At 35.3% G+C, this 11,342-nt stretch overlaps 1 protein-coding gene and 1 long non-coding RNA gene across 2 annotated transcripts; both read left to right on the top strand.

Annotated features, from left to right (window-relative positions):
• Nucleotides 1-362: 362 nt before the first annotated feature.
• LOC136995313 (uncharacterized) lies at nt 363-3,369 on the top strand. Its single transcript, XR_010886880.1, has 3 exons — nt 363-413; nt 2,513-2,635; nt 3,289-3,369. It is a non-coding gene; the product is annotated as an uncharacterized lncRNA (long non-coding RNA).
• Nucleotides 3,370-5,957: 2,588 nt separating this feature from the next.
• LOC136995375 (uncharacterized) lies at nt 5,958-10,259 on the top strand. The gene is made up of 5 exons (XM_067316047.1): nt 5,958-6,021; nt 6,747-6,886; nt 8,874-9,077; nt 9,484-9,650; nt 10,073-10,259. Exons 1-5 carry the CDS (start codon nt 5,958-5,960, stop codon nt 10,257-10,259), a joined length of 762 nt encoding a protein of 253 aa, XP_067172148.1.
• The last annotated feature ends 1,083 nt before the right edge of the window (nt 10,260-11,342 follow it).

The following is an 11,342-nucleotide window of genomic DNA, read 5'->3' as shown; positions in this document are numbered from 1 at the left end:
GTTATGTCTTCTGTACTCAATTCAGATTACTACCACAGCAAGAAAGATGTAGAGGTACAATCCTATGACCAGAAAAGAAAATCCAGGTCAATCCAATAAATATACAGATTTATACTAAGTAATATAAAATAAGTTTTAATTGTTGAAACCTGAATGTTTTTTACTGCAATCCTGTTGGCTATTTATCTGTTTTCAAGATCAAATTCTTCACTGTACTATATTAGTCATCAGCATTTTGAGAAACATTATTACATTATAATAATTGTTTGATGGTGCATTATAACTGAAGTTAGTTGCTAGTGCTCTGAGTTGATCATTTCCTTCATCTTCAGATTGTAGAAGATATGCAGCAAATGAAAATCAAACACATCAAAATAATCAAAGAACTAGACAACATAAGGAAAGAAAACCAGGTAATTCTACTGAAGCATTAGCATCATTGTAGGGTTATACCATTAGTCAAAACAACTCTGAAGGATAAAATGCATTTCATTTACATTTACATCCGCATTTAGCTACCCATTCAAAATCTCCAGAAATATTATCAATGTGTCTTTAAGTGTATTTGATTTTGCAGCTTCATGAAAGCTGGTCTTACTTTTTGTCACCTGTGACTACATTCTTTGACTTCCTCTATTTCCTTTCATCTTTCTCAGTATTAAAGGTGGGATAATCACAAGTATTTTCCAAACTTCATTGTCACTACGCTTTCCTATTAAATGTCACGTTCCCCTAGTGACTGACGTTATGGCTAAAACATTCACATTTAATCAAAGATTATTCTTAAGATGTAGATTGTCCCTCTTGGCAGCAATCTTACTGTAAAAGGCCCTGCCGAGCTATACTAACCTCTGCATTGCCAGAGTGGAGAGCACTAGAAACTTCTATGTTTTTTTCATCTGTGGGTATATTCTTCTCTATCTTGTATGTGGAGTCCTTTCCTCTTCCTCTTCATCTTGAGTGAGTAAATCCACTGTTCGGTTAACTTGGCTTGCAATGGTTACTGTGAGGTTAATGAAGTTAATGAACCTAATGAAGATAGTGAAGAAACCATGTCTGAAAGCCTAGCATTATACAAATGGAATAATATGGTCATTTCTCAAATACAAATAAGATGGTTGCCTCCAGTCTGAAACTGTAGGCTGGCTGACACACAAAGTGATGTCCACGTGATTCCTGCTGTCAGCATGCCCAGACAGATCTCTTCATACCTGAGTCTAGTCACCCAACACTTTGCTGACATATTCTCTTGCAAAATAGTGGAATCCCCTTGCCAGTAAGCCCCACCAAGGTTACAGTAAGGATCTACAGGGGCCAGCCTGTGACTGTAACCCTCGCGCTGCCACATTTTCCTGGGGTGGTGGTGGGGGCAGTTCTGCAACCCATTAATCAGTAATTCTCCCCAAATCAGAAGTTGCCCACATCTTCCTTGGCTACCTTTTCCTTCAGTCACTGCCTCTTGGTGCTTATTTGCCATGTGATTTTTCTTTCCTAATTTTGAGTAAGGCAGGCAGTTAGTTCTGTAGATGTACAATTTCCATACAAATAAACTTGATTCTGTCCAAAGGGCATGCACAGAAAAGAGATACAGAAAGTCTCCTGGAGCCTCCAAGGGGAAGTGAATTAAACAAAACAAACTCTTTAGATTACAAAGCATATTCAAGAGAGTTCATTGCATGTAGTGTACAATGATTTTTATTCTTGGGTAAGGAACAATATTTCATTGATTTCTCAAGCTATGACACCTGCACAAAGATTGCAATACTTATGTAAATCTAATTCCATGCTTCACTAGTAATTTAACACTCACAGTCACACCTTAAATTTTCACATGTCTCTGTAGACTGTTAGGGGTATAGATAGAGCTAAAGAAAAAGGGAAACGAAGTGGGAAAACAGAAAGAACACAGAGACACAGACAGAGAGAGTTGCCTGCAGGACAAAGACACAAGCACAGGGACTGTAATGATTTTTTTCACTGAACTGCTTTCGTTATGGCTTCTCTGATGTTAGTAATTAAAATATTTGAAATCAGAATCGCTCCTAGAAGCACTGAAATCATTCACTTTTTAAAAATTTCTGATTTGTTTATATTTCTGATAAAATTTTACTGCCTTGTTTAGATGGATCTGTTGCACGGAGTTATGTTCTGTGCTGCTTGTATCTTATCCTGCCATGCTTTGCTTTTCTGAGCAAAATTTTATTTCTTTAAAGTTACTTTCACTATGCTAAGAGCAAATTCACTCTGGTCTGCTCCCAGAAAGTACTTGGTCTTTATTTCTTCAGAAAACGAGAGAGAAGAGAAAATACTTTAGCAGGAATTCTTGCTCAAAGTCTGCAGCCTGGGAAGACACAAACCACCTGTGCCAATATGATCAACATAGAAAGTTTACAGACAACAAAAAATAATGGAAAAAGAAAAACAAGTGTTAGTGGAAACTGCTCTTTTTATCTTGCTTGGCTTTCCTGTTTTCACTCACTTTTCACTTTCTCAACAATCTTTTGTAATACAGGAACAAACTATAACTACCATGAAGAAACACTATGGTGATAAAATGAGGAATCTGAAAGCCCAGTTAGAAGCTTGCCAAGAGCTAATGAACGAGAGGAGCACACACTGGCAAGATACTATTAAGGTACCCAAGAAGTACTGTTTTTACATGGGAAAAAGAATCATGGGTTCTTCCAGAGGTTGCAGAAGCAGCCTGTATAAGTCATCTTTTCTTCTTTAGGAAGGTCAGTCAAATGAAGACAAACAATTTGTGAAATTACTACAGAACCATGTAGATGGTTTTCTGGGGATGGTTTTCCTCTTTCAGGAGATGAATAATACCTTAATATATTTTCAGAACACTTTTCACAGCTTAGGCACCTTCACTGCTCCAAGGAGAAATCACTTTGTGGTTCTGCCTTGCTGCCCATGCTTGCAAACTTGAAAATAGCTGTTTTTTTAAATGAAAAAAATATGTAAAGATATTTACTGAATATTTAGGATGGCTAATGCTTGCTGATGGTGAACAAGGTTTATCCCATTCCTCCTCCTTTTCTATGAAGAAAAAAGTTTCTGCATATTCAAGCCTTTCAAGTCTTTGGAATAAAACAGCCATCTATATATCTGTTTTAAGATGGTCAATTTTTTTCAGTGCCAGATCCTCAGGACTTATCAGCCTGGTCCACTCATTATGACTTCTCAAAATGTATGGCACAGAAAAAAATATAATGGCCTTTTTGCAAAATGAAGCCCTGGCACAGAAATTCTGATCCTTTTGCCATGTTCTACCACTTTCAGAGTCTGAGGGAAAGAAACAGACAACTGAGCCAAGAAAAGGAAGACCTTCTTCACCAAATAAATCAACAAAAAGAGAAATGGGAAGAAGAAAAGGTACATAAAGCTAGTTTGGTTTTCTTTTTGAAGTAAGGCAGCATTCTTATTTCCCTTTCTGATGGGTGCAGTTCCCAAGAGCCTGGGTAACCTGGGAATTGCACTATTTGTCTTTAAATACATATTTCTAAATCAGCTAGGACTGAGCTGTCTGTTCTGCTTAGACACCTGTCTTCTAATTTCAGAGCACCCAAATAGTTTTTGAAGATTGAGGCCTTTAAACACCTGTGAAAATACCACACTTTTTTGTCATACTATGTTTTTTTTCTGCTAAAAATCATAAGAGTGTAATTTTTCTTTCTCATTTCACATTTGCTTTATTTTAAATAATTTTAAAATTGCACTAAAGCACATCATTTATTTTTGATTCAATGGCTTATTTTAGAAATAAAAAATTCACCTGATCTGAACTACTACAACACTGCAATGCAACCAGTTAACCTAACCAGTAAAAATGTCTGGCATGGTGGTCACTAGGAAAAAGGGATGTGCCTAAAATTCCTCAGGGCTTGCAAAATTTCTTTCTAACAATGCAACTTTATGGAATCATGGAATCACAGAATGGTTGAGGTTGGAAGGGACCTCTGGAGATCATCTAGTCCAACCGCCCTGCTCAAGCCGGGTCACCTAGAGCACGTTGCACAGGATCGTGTCCAGGCAGCTTTTGAATATCTCCAGAGAAGGAGACTCCACAGCCTCTCTGGGTAGCCTCTTCCATTGCTCAGTCACCCTCACAGTAAAGAAGTTTTTCCTCATGTTCAAACTTTAGTTTACTAAAGATCTGAGATGACGGCAGGAGTGGCAAAAGAAAGCAGCAAGTGTTAAAAAAGAGTGGCTGCAGTAGTGAGTTAAAAATACAATTATTTCCATCCTCCCCTTCATTTTGGCTAAGTTGTGCTGCAGCCGCATTTTCAGCCGATTTAGTAATTCTTAAACTTTGTTCTCAATTGAGCCATTATCAGATGTTCCTCTTTATGACAGAAATGAAGGAACTGTTTGGGGGAAGGGAGAAAAAAGGGGGGGAAAAGACAGTTAGGTCAAAAGAAATAATATATTTTTATATATTGCAAGATCATAACAATTCTGTTATACTCTCTTATTTACGATTGTAACAATTCTGTTATACTAAAAAGAGAGGGGAGAGTCTATTTGATCTGAGTAGATCCAGATCACTGGCATGCATCCTAGAGGCAGTTAATTCCTTTGCAGAGATCCAGGGTCCTGACTCTTTTTTCACTGCATTAATATAACTGCATAGAGTTTAACAGAGTAAACCTTCATTTTTACTTCAGTGAGCAGAACAACAAGGTTATGTTTTATTCAACAGTTATGTAGTGTTCAATGTTATGTAACATTCCACTAGGATTATGTTTTTAAAGAATAAAATAGACCGCTAGGATTAATGTCAATAATCCTTTACTGGTATGCCTGGCATGCTCTCAGTGTTTTACCCAAATACATATTCAAATTAGTTAATTTATTCCAGATTATATCAGTGACCTGTTTTATCTTTAACATGAAATCACCAGTATATACACTGTGAAGTTCTATGCAGTGCCAGATTTGGCTCTATATGTACACTGAAAAAGCATGACCTTTTAAATATTCCAGTGTGTAGTCCTGTATAAATTTACCTGTTGAAATTTACCTCTAGAAATAACTTAACCTCTAATGAAATTCATTTTTGTGGGTACACTGCAAAAGTTTTGGTTAATTTGACCTGCCAGTTGATGGTTTGGTCAGAATTGCTCTCCCCTTAAATCTTGAGGTGCATTTTATTTCACAAAGGGAACCTGTCTTCTGAGGTAGGAAACAGCTGAAGTTCAGCTCAATTTCTTGTGGCTGTGACAAAAGAAAGAAATTTGCTGTTTATTATAGATAGAATCTAAGAGTATGGGCTGATCTTTGTCAACTTTTTTCTGAGCATTATTTTATTTTCCATGTAATTCTCTCTGCAAATCTTCAACATTACTTTATAGCAACCAATTGTCATTGCACTATTCCAAGGTATTTGTTCAGCGACATCTTAGCTAACAACTGAAAAAAAGACTCAGAGCCAGATTCTCTTTTGCATTTATGAAACTGAATGCTGATTTCCATAGCATTTCAGAAGCAAGAGCTCAGGAAACAGTATTTGTTTAATGATGTAGCACCACCTTTTGATTAAGTTCTGCATAGCAACAGTATTTAAAGTTAAGGTTTTCTCTTTTCATGCATTTTCAACAATGTCTACCACAATAACACCCAATTCTTGACTGGCAAGCAGTCAAAAATCCCAGTTTTTACAAATCCTTTGACCTAATTGTTATATAACACGGAAAGGTAGCAAAAAATAAAAAATCATTTTAACAAAGAGTGACAAATGATGAGGATATGTTGTTCTGAGCCTTGTAGAGAGAAGGAGTTTCTTTTATTAGATATTTTATTTCTCTTATAGGAAGTAATACAGGCAGTATTTGGAACACACAAGCTTTCCTTCAGGGCTGACTTAGGACTCTGTGTCTAAACGCTTTTGTTCCCCAACTATTTCAGGAGTGTCTCCATGTAATTTTTTAATCTCTTCTTTCATTCTAATGATGTGGACAAATGCAATGGAAAATATAAGCACAGGATGTCTTGGAAGAGGATCTAGCAAAAACAGTAAAGTCTGAGTGGTCTCTATTTTACTCCTTTTTTTTCTAGTAGCAGCCTATTATGGCACGACAGCCCGTTTGTTGCAGTTTTTAGGCATACCTGACACAATATTAAGTTGTTAATTATTGCAGGTATGCTCGCCTAGGTAATATAATGCAAACTGATGACACTGATTTCCTGCTGTGTTCTCTTCTTATCTTGCAGACTTGGATTCTAGAAAATTTGTCTAAAAACCTAGATCATCTTTACACCCAGCACACCTTGAGTGAGTTTTGTATTTCAGAATCAGACTTTCTTGGTCTGCCTATCTTCCCTCCTGTTTGCTTTTCTTATGCTCTGGTGCATGACAGCTGAAGTCAATATAAACTTTCTCATTGCAATACTGTGTTTTAAGATCAGATAATAGAAGAATGTTGGAGCTGGAGATAATGTCTGTCATGACTCCAAACTCCTTAGAGTAGCTGGTGTATTACAGTCAGCCTCAGTTTTGAGTCAATTTATTTTAGCACCTGTAGCTTTCCCTTCAGAATTTTAAAACAAGACAAAACATGGTACATTTAAAATTCTTTGAATTTCAATAAATAAATACAATTCTTGATTCTTATAAATTATAAATGTATAAATTTGATTGTAAATTCTTGATTTCTTAAGGGAGAGATTTTTGGTTAACTGGACAATATTCTAGCAACTACGTATTAGAAATGCTCAAGCTGTTCTTACCTGTTTTTTAGCTTTGCAGGAACTTCAAAACATCAGTCTACATGTGGACAAAGTGCATGACCTTGTGAATTTCCAGATAAAACTTTTTCAGAAAAAATCTGAAAAGACAGAAACAGAAAAGGCAGATGTGTCAGTGGCTTTAGAATTAAAGGTAGAACACGTGAGTACAAAAGTGGAAATGTAACTGGTTGCTTTTAGAAATATTCCAGATGTTTCAAAGGCAATCAGACTGACTCACACTAGCAAAGGCTAAAATAAACCAGTGAACTACCTGATAGTAAAATTTGTGTTTCTGCAAATATATGTGTGGCTTGGGAATGGTGGTGATGGATGATTATAACACCACAGTAATGAATGTTACATGAATGGTATTATCCTGTACCCAGAAACATAATCTATGTGTAAAGCTTTGTATTTTGTAATATAATTGTTATTCAGGAATATACTAGCTCTGAAAATTTGTTTTCTCCTTTTTCTTTTCTTTCTCTCAACCCTCCTCTAACCCATGTTTTCCTGCAAAGATCAATATTTATGGTTCAGATACTATGAACTGAGTTATAACATGAAAAGGCTATGGGTTTCTCATCTTAATCTGACTCTTTAACTGAGAGGTTTATTTATGCAAGTGTTTCAAGAGTACCTAGCTTTTAGCCATAGTATACAGAATATACAATGGTATACATCTCTTCTTTTAGTATTTTCTGTTTTGGTGTGTCTTTAGACCAGAGTTTATTTACTTGCTTAGTTCAGGAATTTCTGGGAGATGGTCCACTACAGGGCTATAGCCTTTCTAATTGCCCACTGAGAAAGTTCTTCTGTGACTGATCACTTTGTTCTTTCACAGCCCTCAGCGCTGAGTACGTACCACATTTGGGAGTGCGTGCTTTGCCAGGCAGACGGGCTCCTTAGCTAATCACAGGCGCGCTTCTAGCCTGTACAAAGGAAATGTATCCATCTCATGATGGTGCCCCTTAAATATGCTGGCTTTCCACTCTCACACTGAACTAAATTTTCAAATATTTCACTGCTTATTTTTATTGCATTTGTTTATATTTGATTTGATATGATAGTCTGAGAACAACTCCTCTGTAGTACACATAAAATCTATTCACTGTTTGAAATGGATGAAGAAAAATATGCATAATAGAAAACACATACAGAGGTGCCCTAACACTGCCTTACAGATTTTCAAAACTTCAGCTCAACTTAAATAAAGTCTTTATTCATGTTATTCAATGGACAGTTTATCTGTGTTGATAAGTGTACAATGAATGAGAAATTAACCAAATTGAGTATTACTAGAGATTTATATATGAGATTTATTTATGACATTTTAAGCTATGATTGTTTCTCTAGTTACAGGGTTTTATATCAAATATATATATTATATTTATATTTATAATCTGTTATTATATCCATTATTATAATGCAGACAAACAGTAATTTTTATTGGAGTTATTCCATTTGGAAGATAATTCTGTAAAAATTACTTTTTTTTTCTTACTTTGTTTATAACTTAGAAATAGTAGATTCTGACACAGCCATCTAGAAATTTATGGTCTTAATTTTTAGACTATTTAGTAGGCTGTATTTTTCACATCTTTTCAATGAAATAATAGAAGTCTGGTTTCTCAGTTTCATTTCAGAAATAGGAAATCATGTGTGAAAAGAATAAAGACTATAGAGATAGCAATAAAACCTCAGGTATTTTAGAATGTGGCTTAAGAGCTATAGACTATAAGCTTTCATTTATGAAATTAAAAGAAATTCCGTTGTGTTTTTAGTTTTGATTAGCATGGTTTTAGTTTAGTATGGTTTTATAGTTTGTAATTTTGTATGGTTTAGTATGTTTTTTATACTCTGCATTTTGCACAGCGGTTTCTGAATTCTGATTCTCCCACTGATATTGCAACATTGTCCTCATTGTAATATTAGATAGTATAAAATTTACTTCAAGAATCTTTAAAAAATCTCCTTCTCTGAATTATAAGCCTACATTCCAAATGTTGGAACCTTTTTCAACATTCCTTTTGCTTTTTTCCTGTTTGCTCTAGCTCGCTCATTAAAATCTTGGAAATTTCATATGAGAGGAATGAAAGTCTAGCATACATATAAAATATATCCTTGTTATCTCCTAGGCAGCTGATGAAGAGGTGAAGCCTGAATGCTTAGTGGAAAAAGGATATCTTTGGCAAGCACAGGCCATGCTGCAAAAGATACAAGAATCTTTGGATAAACGAGAGAAAGAAATCACCGAGCTTCTACAAAGTGAGAGAAGATATAACAAAGCAATGAAACCTCAAATCACAGTGCTAATATTCTTGAAAACTCTTGTCCAGAGGGTAAGTAGTCAGTCATCACGAAGAGGGAAAATGATTTGCCGGGTTTTCTAAAAGTCTATTTTTTACTTACTATTTTCATTATTATTATCTTAAAAAATAGGAAAAATTGTGATGGATGTGTTTGTTTACATTCATTTAAAGGCTATAGTTGAAATTTTCAGAATACCTCATGGAACTGAAGAACAATAAATCTTCACTGAAATTCAACCTACATAAAACTGTTTAGACCAATCATCACATTCCTTAACTGGCATTTTTTTAAAAGACAAATTAGTGAATCATGAGAGTGGCATTGTGAAAAAAATACATGTTTTGCTATCCTTAAAGTTGTTTTCTGAACCACACGAATTACAAACAGATGTACCAGCTTTGCAGTAAATATGATTTAATTTTTGATCCGTGGTAGGTTCACAACATATACCGTGATGTCCCTGAGGCTCAGCAGTACATCAGTCAGCATATCAGGAAGAACAAGGATGAAAGGGCTGATTGGAAAGAAGCCTTTAATAATGCACAGGCTGACATTCTCTCCTATGAAGTATTTTATGGAAATGAACCTATGGATGAGAAAAGGTATATTGGATAGTTAATAAAGCAAAGATAGAAATAATGCAGAAAAGTAATGGTTTGTTTTCACACGGAGAAAATACATTTTAATAAATGCTATTATAATCTCCATGCATAATTATGAGTAAAAATCAAAGCAGAGTCTACCTTTATTGAAAGAAAAAAAAAAAAATCAGGGAACTTAGAAGAACCACCTACAAAAGAGCAGAAAACTATCTCAGCATAACTAGCTTATACAAGTTTTATCCAATGTATTATAAAATATACTGAAATAAGCTTATTTGGTAAACCGTGCTACGATGTCACCATCTCTTTCTTCCTACATTTTTTACAGGATGCTTCTTCCTCACACTCTGGGCTAATTGCATATTTCTTGTGGTTTAAGTAACTTGTTCCTAACAAACTCTTCATTTTTTGAACAATGACAGGACAAAGCTCTTGATGAAGCTTTTCAGAAATCTTGGGAGAGCAAAGTCTGAATTAGAATATGTTGAAACAGAGAAGATTGTGTTTGATTGTATCCAGAGAGGGGAAATCCCCAAATGGATTAAAAGGGATTGTCTTTATGTAGCCTTGACAGGTGAGAAACCCTCTTGGCAATTCAGAGAAGCTTAATTATCCTGAACCAGCTGACTTTTGAGTATAAGGAAACACAGTGTAGCAGTAAAAAGGCATTTAGATTCATGCTTATCTTTTAACTGAGAGAATATGCAGCCATGCCGCAAAGTACCCCATGAAACAGCTACAGATATATGCATTTTAATGAATTGCTATATGGATTTTAAGACTGAGTCATGGTTTATTAACACATGGCTTCCACATTTACTCCCCACTGTACTTTTTTATTTGGTATCTTTGTCATTTTCAAAAACAGAAAGTGTGTTTTGTACCTCGTTTCTAGACACCTCAGCAGGTGTCCAAGATAGACAGACCCAGAATACCCCCAGGTTTGGCAGACAGTGCACTGGATCTGACAGTAAATAGATCTGCAGGATTTGGAAAGAGGCAACCCCAAACTGTGTATAAAAGTCCTTCAATATATACATTGAATCAGTTTAATAATTAATTAATTTAACCAGTCTGCACTTCTGAGAGGACTGGCAGGAGGAAATGCTTTTCAAATATTTGGCTTGCTTTTTTTCTGATTCTGCAAGACAGAATGTGTGGCTTTGGTAGGCTGTGCAGGGAAAGGAGGAGGGTTGTGAACTTCTGTTTGAAATGATGATCACATTTAGTTTAGCAAGGTTACTGTGTTATAACACAGTATTTACCTTATATAACTGTACACTTACTGAAAACCCCCAGCAGACCCAGGAAAAGATACGTGCTCTGAGAAGATGAGCCACCTTCCAGACAAAGTCATGAAGACGATTAAATCACAAATCAAGGTAATAAACTAAAATGACATCTGACATGGTTTTAAGGAAGCTATTGAAAAATACCTTTCTTTTCCTAACTGTTCTTAAGGGATTTGAGATTTGCTCTGGGTTATATCCTGTGATGTATCTAAATGTGTGCCCTTTTCCAGAAAGCAGATTTCAATAGGAATTGCATACAGAGATCTACAGTTATATACTATACCAGCCACAAAGAGTATTTACATTAAGAACAATAGTGCCTTCCTAACTAACAAATTATAAATTTGTATCTTTTTCTGTATGTAAAGGTTCTAATTTGTACATCTTTATATGCATTTTT

Source organism: Apteryx mantelli, chromosome Z (genome assembly GCF_036417845.1).
Source record: "Apteryx mantelli isolate bAptMan1 chromosome Z, bAptMan1.hap1, whole genome shotgun sequence".
NCBI classification, from domain to species: Eukaryota; Metazoa; Chordata; class Aves; order Apterygiformes; family Apterygidae; genus Apteryx; species Apteryx mantelli.
The sequence above is the reverse complement of the archived record's forward strand: the minus strand, read 5'-3'. Positions and strand labels throughout refer to the sequence as shown.

Bases quoted from the DNA above. Each gene is read 5' to 3' on its own strand.
- LOC136995375 (XM_067316047.1), top strand. From the start codon at position 5,958: ATGTGGACAAATGCAATGGAAAATATAAGCACAGGATGTCTTGGAAGA. The intron at 6,887-8,873 runs GTAGAACACGTG...GTTATCTCCTAG, and splicing joins CAGTGGCTTTAGAATTAAAG to GCAGCTGATGAAGAGGTGAA. The intron at 9,651-10,072 runs GTATATTGGATA...GAACAATGACAG, and splicing joins GAACCTATGGATGAGAAAAG to GACAAAGCTCTTGATGAAGC.